The following is a 19368-nucleotide window of genomic DNA, read 5'->3' as shown; positions in this document are numbered from 1 at the left end:
ATAGACATAACATGTGAAAAGAAAGCTCTAATCTAGTCTCTTTAGTTCCACCTCTTTTTAGTGGAATCAAAATGTTTTATTTTTACTCTCATGTTGAAACATAAGTAGTACCTTTATGTTCCATTCCACCTCATTCTGAGATATCTACCGAATATTACTTAATCCATACATCAATGCTTATGAAATTGTTTTCTTCTACTATAAAATATAATATTCAAACTTTGTCAACTGGCTTATCAGAAAAGGTGGCTTATTGCAATACAATTACTGCAACATGGATTATAACACTGAAAATGGGGTAATTTACTTATTCCCAAATTGGGACAATATTTCTACTAACTCAATGCATATGGAGACTATAAACTATGGTTAAGATCTATAAATGACAACTCCTTCACTACAGTGTAGAAATTTGTCTTGATGTTCTTATCAGACGCAACTCCAGCTTCATGCCCGAAAACCTGTGTCAGCGAGGGCCAAGTTTGGGGCACACATGTGCAAGAGGCATATCGATGTTTTTTGAAGTTCTGAAAGTTCTAGGTAACATCCTATCAACATACAGTGTTCCATCCAGGTGATCACACTCGTGTTGTAAAATCCGGGCCTTCCAACCTGAAGCGTTTATTTTGATGGGTTCACCATAACGATCAAGACCTTCAACCTCGACATCAAGGTGACGCTCTACTACAGCCATAAATCCATCAACGCTGCAAAAATGTTGTTACAAATGAACAAGTTAATGTTACCCTGGATTATATTTGTAACCGCACACATCATTGCCAGAAATATCAAGCAACTGAAGCAAGCACAAAATTCCTAAATTTTTAGTTTCTAATAGTGGTAAAAGAAATACATGAAAAATCTTCTACTTCCAAGTCTTATCCCGGCTACTGAATTGTACTATGAGCATGAACAAACCAATAGAAGTGTAGCAATAGAAATTGAAAAGATAGAAACTTTTTTGTATAAATTATTGCCATACCTCAGACACCCTTCAAAAAATAGGGCAGTCCTGTTGCTCTTCTTCTTTAGCTTGGGATTCAAGATCACCTGTCTCAAGAGAACTGAATGAATACGTATTATTGAAGTAACACAAACCTTAAGGATAAAACTGTGAATTTAATTTGAATGCTCTCTTTTTGTTTGCAGATGGACATACCAAAAGATCAAAAGGTTTTCTATCTTGTGCTTTGACCTCTTCCTCTTTATCATAACTAATATATTCTTCTGTATCTTCTAAAACAATTATCTGCATACATTGAATCACAAAAGGACATGTTTTTTATACAGCTGCATATTGTCTGGTAATATTCATAACATGAGAGTATACTGTATAGTAAACATCTTCTACACTATAGTCCACATATTGTCAAACAATAAACATTCAGAGCATAAAAGGATCATTCATCACTTCTAACTAACATTCCATACGCCCTGTCTTACTTTGACTTATACGAAAGTCATGTGCTTCTAAAGTTTGTCTCTATATCTTTAGTTTCTCATTTAATTACTCTCTCGAGTCTCTAACTAGGACAATATCATCCGCAAAAAACATACACGATGATATCGTTCTTGGATATGTTATGTAAGCACATCCAATACCACCATAAACAAGTAGAGGCTCAATGTTGACCATTGGTATAGTCCTATAGCAATAGGGAAATCTTCTGAGACCTCATCTTGTATTCTCACAACGGTCTTTACCCCATCATACATATCTTTGACTGCTCAAACTTTCCGCAAAACCTCTCTAGCTATAATAAAGATACCTTTAGAAAATCAATTACTTCGACATCCTTCGAATGTTCAAAAGTAAAAACTTCAAATTACCAGACAATTTGATAACTACAAATCTCAAAGTCAGTATGCTTAACAATTGAAACAAAATTACTTTTAACACAAAAGTATCTAAATATAAATCATTATAAACTAAATAATTAATCAAAATCAAGTTTGTGAAACTCAATCCATACACACTCAATTTTGCAAACAGGTTCACAAGTACACTCATAAGCAGACACCAGTAGAACCAAAGTGTCACACTTTTTACTGGCATGTCCTATTGTGTTCCAATTTTAAAATGCACCAAACATAAAACAGAACCATATGTTCAATTAGGTAGCGTTTACTAAACACTACAATACTATACAGAAACAAACAATATAATGAAGTAGACCTCATTTTCACATTTTTATTTCTCATTCTATTCCCAAATTGTCAAACTCATTAGAAAACAAATACAAACCGAAAAAAAGGAATAATTTTTAGCCACATTTGATGGTTTATTCCTCATGAAATGACAGAAACACAAAATGGGTAACCAAAAAAACAAACCTTTAATGGAATTCCAATCTGAGGCGCAGCAAGACCAACACCAGGAGCTTTTCTCATGACCCTGATCATATCATCAATGATATTCTGCACTCTCTCTGTTTTGATCTCATTGGGTTGTACTTCCCTTGCAGATTCGTGAAGAACAGGTTCTCCAGCTTTTACAATGTTGGGGGGCTTTTTGATAAACCATCCTCCTTCTTTTCTTCTTTCCGCTGTTGAACTCAAATATCTGATGGTGTTGCTCCATAGTGGGAATTGAATGATTCGTGTTGGAGATGAAGATGAAGGGAGAAAGAGAGTGTTGTTGTTGTTTATGTTTTGAAGGAACAAGAGTGATGTTGGAACCGCACGTTTACGGAACAATGATAATCGCTGCAACAAAGCCTCCATTAATCACACACTCTTTCACTCTTTAGCTTTCTGCTTTCGTTTTCTCGAAATATTTAGTTTTTTCATTAGGCCCAACCGTGTCCTAAGTCCAAACCCAAGAGGAAAATGGTGTCCCATGTTTTTCATCGGAACATGTTTTCTTACTCAAGAAGGTTCTACTCTTTTTTTTGTTTTGTTTTTTTTTTAAAAAAACTAATATTGTATTTAGGAATTATTGAACCATCGATTTTAAGATTTAATGAGACCTTATACAAAAGTGAATCGATTTTAGGAATTGTTTTTAGATAAATTGTTGACATTATTTTATTCCATAAGTGAATCAAAATTATAGATATTAGACTATGAAGTATAAATTATACATAAAGACGTTTTGACCTGTTTTTTTAACCTGTAATTTAAAGAAAATGTATACACAAAATCATATAAAAACATTAGGTAAAAACTAAAAAATAAAGATACTAACATGTATATATTGACATTATATGAGTTTTATATATTGTTAATACATCTTCATTATTGTATATAAATATTTACATTAACAATACATAGATATTAAATTAAAAATAAATGTGTATGACATCACATCAACATTGTTATGTTATTGGACGATTAGATTAGCATATTTTTCTTTTAAGGTTTGTCAGGCAAGTGAATCGGCCATGATATTTGGGTTTGGAATTGGAATGTAACTTTTACAACAGGGCCTTAACTCTCCAAGAATGTAAAATGAAATGCATTTTCAAGACCTTAATGTAGAAGTTTGTAATTTATTAACTTATGCACTGACTTCACTTAATTTTTATTTTATTTGTTGAAAACTTGAAATGATGAAGGTTGAAGATATATAATATGCATGCTGCTAGGCCAGAATTCAATGCAAGCTTCTTCATCCTACCATGCTTCCATAAGTGATAAACCCTTATATAAATAAATATCGGATGTATAATGATACTCTCCATTAATGAAGAGATAAGTACTATAAAAACAATGAAAAAATAATCTGATAAAAATATTTTTTGATTGTAATGGAATAATACTTTTATCATTAAAAACACAAGCAAAATCAAATACATATCTCTCTATTAATGAAGATAATCATTGTTCATACTAGATATGGATAATAAATTGGATCTCTTTGGATTGGATAGAATCTGTGTCATTTTCACTAGGCTAAGCCCATTAAAAGGTATATACAACTTGTGAGTCCAATTCATCACATAATATAAAAAAATAACAATAAAATACAGGTACAAATACGTAGATTCTAAACTAGTGTTTACATATTCATCACATGCTATAACATTGCTTTGTGTTGCTTCAGTATTTCCATTTTCAAAACTCCAATTTTAAAGTCAAATATTATTATATATACTATCACCAAATTAGTGGCGATGGACGGTGGAGGGTGGCCATAGAATATACTATTTTTGATCAAGGTTGTATATAATAACATTTTTAGTTTTATTTATTTATTCTGTTCCTATTTATATGATTTGTTTCAACAATTTCTAATCTGTTAAAATAACTTAAGTAAAAAGTGATTATTTAGTTTCATTAATGAATGGCATTTCAAATAAATTCCATACATTTATTTATAAATGTAATGATATTTTAACACTGATTGATTCACATGAAATCATTCATAATCATGTTATAAAAAACCGAATTAAATATGAATTTATTTACTAGACAGCCTTATATGTTGACCTTTTTAACACTTGTAATATATAAAACATGAGATCTAGTGTGGAAACAATTAAGAACCCATGTGAGATAACAGCTTCCCATGCCTCTCATTGAAAGGCACGTATGGGCATCCTATGCATTAATACATAAATCGATATTGAAACAGTGAAAAAACCTTTCCATGCAATGTACCTAACTATTCTAATATTCATGTTTTTGGCATAGGTGCCAAGTACTAAATAAATGTTGTCTCTTAGTATTAAGAATTCAATTAAAGTAACATTGGTGTGTTGACTCGCCAAACATGGCACTTTGAAAGGGTTAATCCAGATAGGCATAAAGGTATTAATCCACGTCTTAAGCCTCAAGGTAAATTATTTGAATCAATGGTTTGCTATCTGATAAACATGCCACGTCCCTGTGGCATAAGATCTCATTCAAACTTTAAAAAAGGTCGGCACGGTTATATATAAAACTCATACATTATTAATGCATAAAATTTATATATTATAAGTGTATACATTGATATTCATCCATAGTTTTTTTAATACTAAGGTACCCTCCCACCAACTATGAGATATTATTATTCATTTGGAGGGGCATAGAGATTATTGTGCTGAGTTTTGCGTACGTTAATAAAGTGTATTTTTTATATACAAAACAATATCTAATTTTTGACATTATACTTTAAAAAAAAACTATCTATTAATTATGTTAGGTCTTCTTGTGCTATTCAAAGTTCTCCTTCCTGCTTTAAGAAATGCAATTATCTTTGCGTTGCATGGAAGAATAATATTATATCTATTAAATAAATTATGAAAATTAATATTTACGGTATTTGGATATTACTTTGAAGTCTTAAAATAAATGAAACTCCTTGCCGCTTATATTAATAGACATAAGATGATAAATGTGTAAATTGGTTCCATTTACCTTGAATTATGTAATACTTATCATATTTTTTAATGTAGTTGTATAATTCAGATTATAAAAATAGTAATAATGAAGAAAATTATTTATATCTGCGATGTAAAAATATGATATTGTAACAAAGAATTAAGCTTTCCTCAATCAATAGGTAAATTTACATTAATGTAATATCAATCTTGTGTCATTGACAGCATATCCATTCACTAAGCTTAGAATATCTAACTTAACCAGCTAGATCTTTTACTTTGGTTTGAAGGAGTGGCAAAAGGACAAGGTGAAAAGTTAACACCAAGGGTTAAGGGAAAATAAATGAATAAATAAATTAAAGTATCATTTACAAACCACATATTCCCTAACCAATAGGTCTTGGTTTAAGTAGTACATGTTTGATTCTCCTTAAGCAAGCTATCGGATTCGAGTCTTGTGGATAAAAAAAATATCCGCTGGGAGAGTTAGTCACACATACATGTGAATGTTACTTGCTGGGTTCCCTTTTTCTTGATACATATCTTTACATCTAACCCTATATAAGGAACCACATGAGCCATGCCTATGAAGCATTCATTCTATTGTAAACACAAACACAAGCTGCAACAATGAGAAGGAGCTATATCCAACAACCTTCACGCCACAACCATCAAGCTTTTTCAGACATGCAAAGAAAAGAAGGTAGCACAAACATAAGAGAAGAGGTGAGAAATTCATCAGCACCATCACATGTGGTAGATAAGAAAGAAGCCCCTGAGACAAAGAAGCTAGAGAGAAAGACCACAGAAGATATTAATGCTAGTGCTGATGCCTTCATCAAGAATTTTAAGAAACAGTTGTTGATTCAAAGGCTCAATTCCATTGAGAATTATGAACAAATGCTGCAAAGAGGTCTCTAACAGTATAAGATGTGTAACACTTTCATTATAAATGTATGTGCACTGCTTTATATGGCTATTATAATTTGTATAACTATATAAGGATAAGGTTATATATGTATCATGTATTATTATCTATCATCCATATATTGCTTCATTTGTTGTTTCCTTTTCTGCTCTTTAGTGCACAAGCATGGTTTTGGAGGGGCTAAGAGAAATAATAAGATACAGAAGAATTATACAGTCCTTGCCAAATTGAATTGTCAGACATATAACTAATGTATTCTTCATTTGGCTTATGACTGTAATAAGATATTTATATAATACAAAGTTTCTAAATTTGTTGATTTCCTTGCCATATACATGCTTATTTTAATTATTCATTATGAATGATCACTTCATAGGTGATTTAATGTGTCCTTGAAAATCAAGTTATGTTGATTTGCCGCTTTCATCTAACCCTGCTTATGATAGTTAGTTCATCCCATACATATTAACATGATTACATATTGATTTGAGCTATAAAAAAATCATTTTTCATATTCCTAGTGCATTCAAATAAGAGTCAACAAATTAGTAAATGTGACATCAAATCCCATGAGGTGGCTGCAGTATCTTATATATATATATATATATACTATAGTTGTTTATAACTTGCTTCATTGATAGAACATTGACATTAGACACTAAAAAAATCATGCCAAGATTAAAATCAAGGACAATATACAACAAGAATAAGCCTTAACAGACTATATCAAATGAGGTTATGATACTATAATGTGAAAGCTAAAGACAATATCATAACATTCATAAAATATTGATCACTTAGTTTTATTCTTAATTATTTCGGTTTTGGTTTTTCTTGGTCTCATCTTCCTCTAGGAATTGAACTAGCATTCATTTGATATACTCTCCTTAAGGGATTTCAACCAGTCTCGTTCGCACATGTCTAAACCATATAAGATGTGATTCTACCATCTTTTATACAATAGGAATTACTTCATCTTTCCCCATAACGCATTTATTTCTAATTATATTATCTAGTCTGTTCACTCATCGATCAAAAATTTATTATCTATGTTATAATGTGTCTATTATCTTATTGATATTTTATCGTTTGGCATTGAGTCTCATATAAAATTGTATGTCTTATAATCGTACGGTAAAGTTTCATCTTAAGTTTGAATGATACATTTTTATCACAAATAACAAATGAAACACTAATACTTCGTCATTTCATCTAATTTGTTTGAATCCTATGTTTCATATATCAATTAATTTCTTTATCATCTTATATAATTTACTACTATATGAATTGTTTTAGTACTAATATTCCATCAACTATTTTATTTTAACTTGATGAACAAATTGGTATAATAGTCAAATCCTTACTCCAGAGATTTAATCCTAGACAATGCAACCTCAAATGCTGACTATACTCAACAAAGGTTAGTAGGAAAACAAAAGTGCTCTAGAAAATGAAATAAGAAAAGCAAAGTCTACTCTGAAACAAACAAATAGTGGCAAATGGAACAAATATACTTTTTTATGAACACAACAGTGGAATTATTTATTATAAACAAAGGATCTATGCATAAAAAGAGGAGGGACACTAACAAGTAGAAACATAAAAAAATAAAAAAATAAAAAAATAAAAGAGGATTGAGATCCTGATGGTATATTAAATATTTAAAGTTGTCCACTTTAACCACAGCAAAAGGCTTCAAAGTTGATGAACAACTTGTTGTAGCTGTTGCATAATCTGAAGGTTTACTCTTGAACATGATCTAACCATTTCATCAGCTAAAGGAATCACAGGAAGACTATCACAATTACATATCTCAATCATGAACCCATCTGGGTCATGGAAAAATAATTGATCCACTTGAATTCCACCTTCCACTACCATTGCACGCACATAATCAATATCCATCTCCTTTAGTTTCTTCTCCACTGTTCCCATGCTTTCACACTGTTTCATATAATATATATATACTTTAATTCAATTACAAGTTTGTACAAGTAAAATTGGACACATATATAATACATGTGTTGTGTCTTTTCTCTATGGTAATAGTTAACATTAACAATGTTGTCTTAAAAATATCATACCTTTGTCTATTTTCAATTTTTTTATTTCTCTGGCATTTTCTAATGTCGTGTTTCATGCCATGCATGTAGCTATCTTAATGTTCCTTATTCTAATAAAAAACAACTAATCAATCTATTAGCCATAAGAACCTAAGTTATATCCCTACAATGCTAATGTTGAGATTGATTCATTTCTTTAATTAATTTGTTCAAGTTGAAATATTTATAACAAAACATTATTTAAAACCTGACCTGAAATGATATATGAGTATCCTTAGGATTAATTTTTGTCTTCCTTGGAATGTTTTCTGGTTCCTCAGCTCGTAACAAATGAAGTCCAATGCCGTAACCAAATAACCTGTATAGTGATGATCACATAGAAAAAATAAAAAACCCAGTTAGAAAATCAACCAAATTTCAAGTTCCCATTTCTTTGTATCATAAAATCTACTAGCAAACTAATTTTGAAATTGAAATAATTACCATGCACCATCAAAATTAAGTGAACCAGGCCTCCTGATAGGAAAAAATCCAAGAACATGCTGGTAGAAGTTTATAGATTGTTCAATTGATGCACAAATGAGAGATATGTGATTAACAGACTTTAGTTGCAGAGGATTTCCTACACTTGTCTTCATATTTTATATTTTCTAGACAAAATAATGGTACCTAAAGAAGTTGAAACACAAAGAAAATGGTAATCAAAATTAAAGAATAATAGTAAGAGAGAAAGATTGTGAATGATGAAAGAAAGAGGTAGGCACGGAAATCCACCAGGTGAAGCGAAATCAATGCGCTATATATAGAAATAATAAGATCCTCATGCATATCACACATGTCTATTAATATAAGATATTAAGATAACCTTTCACAAATAACAAGTCTCACAAGTAAGTAATAGATTTGTTCAAAGATTTTTGGTGAGAGTATATGATTATTCTGGACAGATTAAACTTTTTTTGGTTTTCTACATTTATCTTTGTAATAAAGACAATTTTATCCGAGTCGATAACATTTATAAGTATATGAGGCTAACTCTTCTAACGATATTTTTTTCATCAACAAAATTCAAATTCGAGACCTTACTTAAGGAAAATAGAATTAAGTATGTATCATTTGAACCAACACTCATTGATTTGCAGGCTTAACTGGCTACAATTCTTCTCAAATGGAAATATATATATATATTTCACACTAGATTGTTTTTTAAAAAAGTCAAATAATATAGGTTCTAATATAATTTTAATATATGATTTTGGTTCTCATGATTTTTATTTATGGGATATTGCTACCTGTAATTTAGAAGTTGAATTTTGAGTATGGAATTAACATGAAACATCTTTCTTTTTATTGTGTATATGTTTTGTTCAATTTCATCTCCTTCCAAATTATCAAACACAAGTACACCCCATCTTTGTCATTTGGATGTGGTATATGTATCATTTGTGGGTGGCCTATGATCTAATTTATTATCTACAAAAATGCAAAATATATTTATTTATCTAATTAAAAGAGTTTATTTTGTATTTAAATTAATCATATAATTTTAAGTTATTCCATATGACTTTGTTCTTTAAATTAATCATGGGTTTAATTTATCAGGATTTTTTGAATTCTGAACTTATTCATAATCTAAAATTGAGTCTCTAAAAGTCATGGATCATTTATAATTGGGTTCCTTACAAGTTTTGTTAGTAAATTATGAAGTTGAATTTCATAATAATATAGTAATGACACATGTTTAGAATAATACCGCAAATCAATTAGGTGATTATAGCACCATATAAGTCTGCTATAGGGTCCATTTATGTCTTGAAATATAACAAATTCAACTCATCATTATAATAGCAAAACCCTACAAGTTGTTCATGATCTACTTGTGTAGGAGCTGGACCTTTGACATTGTTGTAGTACAACCTTATTCACAAGTTCCAACAAATAATATAGAATGAGTTGTGACCATCCTTAAAAAATATGGAAAATGTTTATTCTCCATAATCTTTTTAAGTATAGGTAATATTATGAAGAAATATAAAAAAAATATGAATGAAATGTGATTGATGATACGATAAAAAAAAGGAAAAGATATAAAAAAGAATGTATTAGAAAAATATAAAAATAGCATGCATTGCTCACAACATATTAACAAAAGAGAGGGAAAGCTGGTTTGATATCAAAATCATATCATAGAAAATCACTTTGTTATAAAATATATTCCTTATCAATTCCAAATCTAATTTTCAACAACAAAAATCAGAATAATTCACTATTTGTTGTGCAAAACTATATTTTTTTTCATCAAATCACTCAAACTCAATGTGGTACCAAAAATATTATGTATTATTATTCAAATGAAATTTGCACACAACTTTGTATCATGATGGTTTTTTTGCATATTACTAATATTATAGTTTTCACTTAATTATCAAATCATATGATAACTATACAAAAGATTTTACATTTTTATTTGGTTTTTAAGGATACCCTCCCACGTGATATGTTAAATATTAGTGTTGTTAAAGATGAAGATGACTCATTATTAGATAGTTTTCGGTTATGGTAGTTAGGATTAGTTTTACTTTAAATGGTAGCTTGAGTTTCAAGCAACTACCAATTTTTCCATTGTATAAAGTCTTTACACTTTGCCTTTGTTAGATACATTTTCCAATAATGAAAGTTCAATATTTTCTTCTCCTTTTGCTCTTTCAATTCCTTCTTTTCTTTCTTGCATGGTTGCTAAGAAACTAAGAAGTGTCTCTATGTGCGATCAAGTGCATTAATGGAGACCCTGTTAGTAATGTTTTTTTATTTGTGTTCACATATATCGAATCTATAGATTAAATTTAGAATAATCTCATGCTTAAATGAATAAATCACGTTTTACTTAAACAAACCATATAGTTTTGTCAGATTTATTTTTAATAATTAATAAGCAGCAAGTGTTTATTAAAATATTTGATATTTCTCTCATCTCGGATCATTGACAAATTGTTCAAAATTAGAGTATCCCTTTCATAGAATTGAAGTTATTATGAATACTACATTATGACATCATGTGAAGTATCAATACACGTGTTTAGGTCTAAACCTAACTTCATGCTCATAACTTCATCAACTACACCGATTAAAATTATCATTGAAGTTGATTTAAAAAAGTTTCATTTATATTTTTATATATATGTATATTAATAATTATCATTTCATTTTATGAACAATATAAATTTGAGAGTATTAATCATCTTAAAAGTTTGAGAACTTTAATTTGATTATTATAAACTGAAGAAGTAGTTCATATTGAACTTGATTTAAGTTAATATTTAACAAGTCAAAACTCAACTCAACTCATTTAATTTTCACCTTAAGCTCAAATTCGAAAATAAAATGTAATTTTTTTTTAGTATTACTTTTGTTAGATCATTAATTTCTAGCGTCAAATTTACTTTTGTTTTTATGGTATAAACTTTTTTAAGAAGCTACTACCTATAAATTATATTAATTGTCTTCCACTAATTTTTAAATTAATATACAAACATAATCAAAACTTGAAAAGTTCATATTCATTAAAACGATTGTTATAGACTGCTATTATAATGTATATGCCCTAAACTCATTGGATTTAAATCCTCTCAATTTCCGAAGTAAACGAAGAATATCTCAACTCTTCAATATTTTATCTATCTATATCTATATAATAAAGTAATAAGTTAAATTTAAATTAAAAAAATATCTTCAAATAAGAGAAATAAACAAAAAGTAAAGGTAAAGAAATGGAGACGATTTCCACGTCAACTTATCATATGCATAATGAATAATAAGCCTTAATAAGAATCACCAACATTGAGTGGTTAAAGTTCTAAGATAAAGCTACCATTAATAAGGTTTTGGCATATATGGCCAGATTTCTAATCAAATGTTGTTTGCTTAAAATTTTGGAATGGTTTAGAAGTACAGAAAAATATAAATAATAATATCGAAAGGGGATTTGCACACCAATAAAACAATAAGTTAGCAATTGCTCATTTTCTCTATATTCATACACATAATAAAGAAAGTTGTCTTGAGTACATGTCCCATTTCCTGTACCAGATTAATGAAATTTCATTGGCTATGGACATGAGGACATACTCATTTTGAGACAACTGATCCCTATTCTAAGTATAAGGGTGTGAAACTATTGATATTGATGCTTTAGTATATGCATAGTGCACAAAGTATTCAAACGTATTATTAATCACAACATAATAAGGCAAGTGGTTGAGAAATATTGTTTCACAAATGTTAGAATTTTGAGTTTGCTATATTTAAGTAGGCTTAATCATCATAACCCATTCTTCTCACATCTTAAAATTGGTTAAGAGTGAAGTTGACAAAAGTGATTATAGAAATATACAAGAGGTAGTTCTATACTTTAAAAGATTATACTTATATTTCTTGAAGGGATAGTCCATATAATGTAGAGTGATTTGTGTAGGACAAAATAGATAAGGGTGATTTATATAATTTCACTAAAACTTAGAGGTGTGAGTGTAACTTAATATTTTTTGAGTAAATACTCATTTCAGTCCCTCGTGTTTTTTTGACCTTAACAGCTTGGTCCTTAAAAATTGAAAAACATAAAAATGATCTACAAAATTTTAAATGTGGGCTAAATCAGTCATTTTGAACATGTTTTAAAATACTTGATAGATGCTAATTTGACCTAAAAATGACTTAATTGACTCATATTTAAAATTTTTGGGGACCATTTAGAATTTTTAACTTTTGAAGGACCAAACTGGTAAGTTCAAAAAATACGACAGACTAAAATGATTAATTAATCTATTTTTTTTTAAATGTGAGGGAAGAAGTCTTTGGGCTTAGTGGGCCTTCATGGGCTTAGAATGAGAGAGTTGTTTTGAATTGCACTTTCTAATAAACAAAATCTCAAATAGTTAGGGTTTTTTATTGTTACCATTACCTCACAGTGAGAAGAGAGAGATTGAAAGCAATGGAAACTATCACAGAAGGAGTGAACAATATCAACATCACTGATTCGTATAAGAAGAATCGCATTCAGGTCTCTAACACCAAGAAGCCCCTCTTTTTCTACGTTAATCTCGCCAAGGTTAATAAAATTCCTTTCTTTTTTCGTATTATTACTGTTTTAATTTCACATTTTTAAGCTTCTCAATTTTTCCTCCAAATATTAATTATAATGGGTACCTTCTGTTTTGGAACAATTTTGCTGATACCTGTTATTTTTGGATTGCAGAGGTATATGCAACAGCATAATGAGGTTGAACTCTCAGCACTTGGAATGGGTAATTGAATTTGCAATATTGGAACTTTGGAACTAATTAACATTTTTCTCTACTTTTAATTGATTTTTTCTTGTCATTTGATTGATTCAAGTATTTTAGGGTTACATTGGTCACTAAGTGTAATTTTATGATATTGATAATTGTGAAAAACTGAAGAATGGTGTAAATATAACCTTCATTGAACAAAATAGATTTTAGTTTTGGAATAAGTATTAATCTACATTAGCATTTTTTTCTTCATTGGAAATCTCTGTAAATGTTGACAAGCTTCTGCATGTGGATTACATGTTTTCTGATTTCTTTTCGATTTTATTGTCACAGCTATTGCCACTGTGGTAACTATTGCTGAGATATTGAAAAATAATGGGCTTGCTGTTGAAAAAAGTACGAATTTATCTTCTTTTTTCTCCCGGGACCGTCCTGTCCCTGTTCCTTATCTTTCCGATACTCCGTCCCTGTTCCTTATCTTTCCGATACTCGCAATGGTTCAGTAATCTAATTTGATTCATGGTGGAATGTTATTGCAGAAATATTGACATCAACAGTTGACATGAAGGATGATTCTAGAGGTAGACCTGTCCAAAAGGCCAAGGTAAAGTGTTTAAACAAGTTCTTTTTTGCCTTTTGATTCTGGTTTTTGATTTGCCTCTGAAGTTCTATATTTGATTAAACATGTTGTAGATTGAAATAGTACTTGGGAAGACAGCAAACTTTGACGAGTTGATGGCCGCTGCCGCCGCTGAAGATGCAGAAAATGGAGAAATTGAAGGGCAGAATGCATGAGCTTTTTGAAAAGTTACACCTGAATATGGTGAAAATATGTAGTGTTTACTTTTTTGCGTTTCTATTGTTTCTAGGTAGATGACATGCATACAATCCAATTGCTTCTGTTTTATACGTGACAATACATTATTTTGACTATAGTCATTTATGGATCAATGACACTATATTAGATGTATCGACTGAACTCTTAGAATTGAGTAATAATGGAATTATAGTAGGATTAGATAGCATGTCCAAAAAAGTATCTTATGATTCAAAAATAACTATGAATTGTGAATTGACTTATAAATGGATGAAGGATTGTAAGGTAGTAGCCGAAGTACCAAACTTAAAATGAATATAAGGGCAGTCTTTTTCTTTAAGAGAAAAAGGTATTGGTGCTACTGATCTGTACAAATTGCATAGTATCGTAATAAACAAATACAAGTCTTGTATAGTTTTTAACTGAAGGGTCGTCAAATTCTGATTTCTGACGGACGGGGAAAATTAATGATGCATTTTGACTCCATCACTGTAGTAAAAAAACGCCATTAACGATCATTACCTACATGGATTTATTATACTTATCTGCACGAAGAAAAAGATTCTTCATATTACCATGTAATAGTTTGCAAAGCACTATATAGTTGAAGTGGAATGAGCGAGCTAAAAAGTGTTAGAATCATTGGCTTCACCAACTTATTAGCAGAATGAAAAGGTGTTGGACTGATATGATCATGATTTCACATGAAAGCCGATGGCAATGGCATCATTGCATCTGTACAAAATGACAATTTAATTATACTAAACAACTGCCAAACCCAAACATATGAAGCTCACATTTTGAGGAGAGCTAACATTCAAAAATTGAAATCGGCCATCGATGAAAATCATGTAACATCCCTAAACCAGAAACACTTTTTTCTTTGAACCAAAAGCACCTGGAAATAGCATGGTGAGAAAATAAATTATATGATCAGCATTTCTAAATGATGCAATTAAATTAATAGTTTTTCAACAAGGGGAGGTGAAGTTCCCGTTTTCTGTATATTTCCATTTTCTTCATAAAACTGGTTCAAAGTCTTTTTCAACTCAACGAAGACAAACTGTTTGTCAGCCAGGAACTTCATTCGACCAACAGCACTGTCAGCACATCAAAGATAGTTATTACTACACTCTCAAGATGTTCTAATGACGGTCATGTACTAGAGTCTTAATGTCACTTGTCTAGGAATGCTCAGAAGATTGACAATGTCGATTTTGTACCTTCTATTGCAATAATGCACTATCCCTTCCCCTTTGTTTGTACCTCCTACACCCTTCTCAATAGCTTTTACAGCAACAGGCTAATGCAACTTCTCCAATACACTTCAACCAAACTTTGGGTAGATAAATGAATTGAATATTCTCTCAAACAATAACTTCAATTGGGATCATAAGAATGAGATACCTTAAAAACCCGGTGAACATTCAGCTATTATAGAAGCACATAACCTTAACCAATGAAAGGAGGAAATATGGCATCAATCCAGAACAAATAAGCAAAGCACAAGGAGATAAGATCTGTGTTCCAACACATAAATCCGTCGATGTAAACAACTTGTTTCCTCCTCAAGAATCTGACTAAGCCTCATGCATACATTATGCAGTAGATAGAAGCACAACAGTCAGTCTCCAGCTTTGAGTAAGAATGCTCCTTGTACATCGAGGTACCTCCTCTCTGCTACACAAAATCCAGATTGCATATCAAAATTATCAGACCATGACAAAAACACTTTAACTATTGCACTTCAAGGACAAAAATGAACTTGGGGTCCATTTTACTTTCTCCTTCTATTGCGAAGTCGTAAAACACTAGCCCTAAATCTATAATTTCACTAATCAACCACTTAGAAGTTTGATAGCATACTCAATTTACAAAAGGGGGATTAATTCTTGAAAAGGGCATTTGGAAAAGGGAGGACATGTGATTTTATGAGTTCAATTAGGACAGAATTATTTAGTAAAAGTGTTAAAGATCATAGACAAATTGAAGTTCCTAAATTCTATGTTGAGTTTCCTGCCTCAAGAACTTGTATGCTACATTGCTATCTCCATTGAAATCCAATCCAAGTTATAAAGGACAGGTTGAAGTATGAAGATAACAACTTGAATATAAGACATTGATTGTATGACAAGTGCATAGTGCAAAACATGTCTCTTCAAGAAGCTCAAACAAACCCTTCAGTAAACCAGAAAGAAAATTCGAGCAAAACCCTTTGAATCATAAAAAATTGAAAATATCATTTGAGATATAAAAACTTCATGTTAATAATACGCTGAGTTTAGACATCCAACGCAAATGCTTTCCACAACTGTAGTCCTCAAATATCCACTCATTCCACTTTTTTTTTTATATATCTTCTTGCAATGGACAGTGACAATTAACGGGTTTAATTTAAAATTCAATACTATTTATAAAAATGGTTTTTAACAGTCGTGCCAGTGACATTTCAAGAATGGATGAGCAGTATAGCTAAAACTTCACCTATAACAAGTCATCAGAATCAGACAGCATATGAATGTGAAAGCAATTATGTATGGATCCCAAAAAAATGTAATTTGAATGAAATAAAAAATTGTTACCAAGGCTTACATTTGATCATTGATCTCCAACAAGGATGGACTTCCCTTATTTAAAATGAATCATGTGTTCTCCACCATGATTCTGAAATAATTAAGTATAATATTAGTATCCTAAGACAAACAACTGTTATGAAACTGACGTGATACAATGACATATGATAAGGTATGCATACATGAATAAAAAATGTTCCTCTAAAAACAAGGGAAGTGTTTTACATAATATGCACTGGCCTTAAATACCAGAAATCCACTCTAAACTCTGCAGACATTGCACATGGAGTAAGTCCATTAACTAATATATTTTTTCGTTACTATTGACACACATGAAAACAACCATGATCAAATCACATGACAGTATTGCTTTTCCAATGAAAACGTGATAAAGAATAGCATATAGGACCATCAAAATCATGCAAGATCCATCTGCAATTGCAAAAGAATGCCTGTAAGGGGGGAGAGCAAGTCCAAACTTACAAGACTTTATGCGGTAATTGCCTCTTGAAATTTCACTTTGGGCAAAGAATAATGTATAAGAATGGTACAATCAAATAACTGAGTGGAAATAATTAGCACTGATTGCTTGTATAGCCGTAATGCTCCAAATTTCCACACTAGTTGAAATTTGAAGATGTACAAATTAATGGATTATAAAGAATGAGATTCTTGAGCTGCTGCTGCCGTCTCAGAAAAGTTAATAGATTTCTGGTTTCCCTATTGCATTTACTTTAACTCTTACAATATGGACTGCATAGCAGCCAAATGACCGGAAGTGAAGGGGGGAATCCTCTTCTCAGCTAATGTGACAATCAGCCTTGCTTTCTGAATCTGCCCATTTCTCTTTAGGCCTTCAAGCAGCAAACAGATTGTATCTATATTCGGAAACCAATTCTTCTGCATACTATCTTTGCACATAGTGTATGCAAAACCAAAATCCCGACTCTTGCATAAATAATGAATCATTGTTTGGTAAATCTTTAAATTAGGTTTATACCCCTTCCCATGTAATGCAGAATAAACCCTCTTTGCCATGTCAATAAAACCAGCTTGGCAAAAGCCCTTGATCACCAAATTAAAGGTAACCTCATCCGGAGCAACCCCCACTCTCTGCATCACACCCATCAAAGTATTCGCATCCCACGCGCGCCTCGCACTAACTAAAAATTGAATCCGAACATTAAACGTAGCAAGATTCGGCATACAACCATTCAAAACCATCCTGTTCCACAACCCATTCCCAATTTCCCATCTCTTATTCTTATAAAACGCTGAAATAAGTGTAGTATAAGTTATCACATCTGGTTTAATGGCATTGTTTTCACTGTCTGACATAAACAAATAAGCCTCTTGCAATTTCCCCAATTCACAAAAGGCCTTAACAGCAATATTAACAGAATACACATCAACTCTAATATCAAATCTCTGAGCTTCTCTTAAAAACAACAAAATTGAATCAAAATCTCGTGTTTTCGACAACACATTAAGCGCCGCATTGAACGATTTAACAGTCCTACGACATCGAAACAAATGCAAATCATGGAAAGTTTTGACAGCATGATCGGTCATACCAGCTTTTCCATACAACGTAATAATCCTAACCATGAAACCCTCACGGCGACCCTGTGGCAGTGTTTTCTGGTGTTCAAGGAGATTCTCGATGTGGTCGAAACGTTTCGCGCCGGCTAACCTACAAACGGTGTCGTTGAATGCGAATCGATTTTCAACGAGGAGGCGGTTAGTGGCATTGAATTTGAAGAGGTGGAAGAGCTTGTCAGGGTCTCTTTCGGATTTGAGTTTATCAAGAGCTGGTGGCTGTAACGGTGACGGTGAGGGAGTGGTGGTGGTGGTGGCGGAGGAGAATTGACGGAGAATGCGAGGGGGACGGAGAGAGAGCATGATCAGGGAGAAGGTGAAGAGAGAGAATCATGACAGAGAGACATGGGAATGGAGGAATGGGATGGTGGTGTTGGTGGTGGGCATTCGAATACGTAGTAGGGTTTAGGAGAAATGGCCAATGGGGTTTCCACCCCTTCAAACAATTTTTTATTTTAATTTTACTTATTTATCACAAAAACTGAACACTCAAATATATCACTGAGATTAAGTTCATTACTCTAAAAGTAAGAATATCCTTAATAATATAAAAAATGTATATTTATTTGCGTGTTACTTGTTCATTACAATTGATCATAATATATGTTTTCAGTTTAGACACGATTACTTAATGTGTAGATAGATGTGGTCTAGGCTAAAAATCATTTTCAATGAGCAAAGTCAATTGATGATATGGGCCATGACACATTTTTAATAACTTGGACAATGTTTTGCTTTTATTAACTAGCTTTTATTAACTAGCTTTTGGAGTAGAGTTAGGCCCAACTATTCTA

General features: G+C 31.3%; 4 protein-coding genes across 12 annotated transcripts; 1 reads left to right on the top strand and 3 right to left on the bottom strand.

The window, feature by feature from the left end:
• LOC109358300 (peptide deformylase 1A, chloroplastic-like) lies at positions 201–2784 on the bottom strand. Its single transcript, XM_019602457.1, has 4 exons — positions 2335–2784; positions 1160–1249; positions 983–1050; positions 201–707 (listed from the first exon to the last, which is right to left on the bottom strand). Exons 1-4 carry the CDS (start codon positions 2722–2724, stop codon positions 467–469), a joined length of 789 nt encoding a protein of 262 aa, XP_019458002.1. The 5' UTR covers positions 2725–2784; the 3' UTR covers positions 201–466.
• LOC109358301 (metallothiol transferase FosB 1-like) lies at positions 7864–9048 on the bottom strand. The gene is made up of 3 exons (XM_019602458.1): positions 8781–9048; positions 8550–8655; positions 7864–8178 (listed from the first exon to the last, which is right to left on the bottom strand). The coding sequence occupies exons 1-3, from the start codon at positions 8933–8935 to the stop codon at positions 7930–7932; spliced, it is 510 nt and encodes a 169-aa protein (XP_019458003.1). The 5' UTR covers positions 8936–9048; the 3' UTR covers positions 7864–7929.
• LOC109357805 (uncharacterized protein At2g34160-like) lies at positions 13232–14555 on the top strand. Its single transcript, XM_019601859.1, has 5 exons — positions 13232–13401; positions 13549–13597; positions 13919–13981; positions 14125–14189; positions 14279–14555. The coding sequence occupies exons 1-5, from the start codon at positions 13285–13287 to the stop codon at positions 14378–14380; spliced, it is 396 nt and encodes a 131-aa protein (XP_019457404.1). The 5' UTR covers positions 13232–13284; the 3' UTR covers positions 14381–14555.
• Positions 15087–19015, bottom strand: LOC109357674 (pentatricopeptide repeat-containing protein At1g80150, mitochondrial-like). Of its 9 annotated transcripts, none has more exons than XM_019601674.1 (3): positions 17459–19015; positions 16985–17066; positions 15087–16079 (listed from the first exon to the last, which is right to left on the bottom strand). In XM_019601674.1, exon 1 carries the CDS (start codon positions 18875–18877, stop codon positions 17717–17719), a length of 1161 nt encoding a protein of 386 aa, XP_019457219.1. In that variant the 5' UTR covers positions 18878–19015; the 3' UTR covers positions 15087–16079; positions 16985–17066; positions 17459–17716. The 9 variants fall into 9 exon arrangements, with proteins under 9 accessions (XP_019457219.1, XP_019457220.1, XP_019457221.1 ...); XM_019601675.1 differs by having other exon boundaries at positions 15087–16082; positions 16995–17066; XM_019601676.1 differs by having other exon boundaries at positions 16995–17066.

This window comes from Lupinus angustifolius, chromosome LG10, assembly GCF_001865875.1.
Source record: "Lupinus angustifolius cultivar Tanjil chromosome LG10, LupAngTanjil_v1.0, whole genome shotgun sequence".
Classification (NCBI taxonomy): Eukaryota; Viridiplantae; Streptophyta; class Magnoliopsida; order Fabales; family Fabaceae; genus Lupinus; species Lupinus angustifolius.
Note: the sequence above shows the minus strand (reverse complement) of the source record. Positions and strands in the feature narration are given on the sequence as shown.

What these genes read in the sequence shown, in the direction of transcription:
- LOC109357805 (XM_019601859.1), top strand. Translation starts at nt 13,285, where the DNA reads ATGGAAACTATCACAGAAGGAGTGAACAATATCAACATCACTGATTCG. An exon ending in TGGGCTTGCTGTTGAAAAAA is followed by an intron (nt 13,982 to 14,124) that starts GTACGAATTTAT and finishes ATGTTATTGCAG; the next exon opens with AAATATTGACATCAACAGTT. An exon ending in GACCTGTCCAAAAGGCCAAG is followed by an intron (nt 14,190 to 14,278) that starts GTAAAGTGTTTA and finishes AACATGTTGTAG; the next exon opens with ATTGAAATAGTACTTGGGAA.
- LOC109358300 (XM_019602457.1), bottom strand. Translation starts at nt 2,724, where the DNA reads ATGGAGGCTTTGTTGCAGCGATTATCATTGTTCCGTAAACGTGCGGTT. An exon ending in AGATTGGAATTCCATTAAAG is followed by an intron (nt 1,250 to 2,334) that starts GTTTGTTTTTTT and finishes CAATGTATGCAG; the next exon opens with ATAATTGTTTTAGAAGATAC. An exon ending in TTTTTTGAAGGGTGTCTGAG is followed by an intron (nt 708 to 982) that starts GTATGGCAATAA and finishes ACATTTTTGCAG; the next exon opens with CGTTGATGGATTTATGGCTG.
- LOC109357674 (XM_019601670.1), bottom strand. Translation starts at nt 18,877, where the DNA reads ATGCTCTCTCTCCGTCCCCCTCGCATTCTCCGTCAATTCTCCTCCGCC.
- LOC109358301 (XM_019602458.1), bottom strand. Translation starts at nt 8,935, where the DNA reads ATGAAGACAAGTGTAGGAAATCCTCTGCAACTAAAGTCTGTTAATCAC. An exon ending in CTTAATTTTGATGGTGCATG is followed by an intron (nt 8,656 to 8,780) that starts GTAATTATTTCA and finishes ATCACTATACAG; the next exon opens with GTTATTTGGTTACGGCATTG. An exon ending in ATACTCATATATCATTTCAG is followed by an intron (nt 8,179 to 8,549) that starts GTCAGGTTTTAA and finishes TATATGAAACAG; the next exon opens with TGTGAAAGCATGGGAACAGT.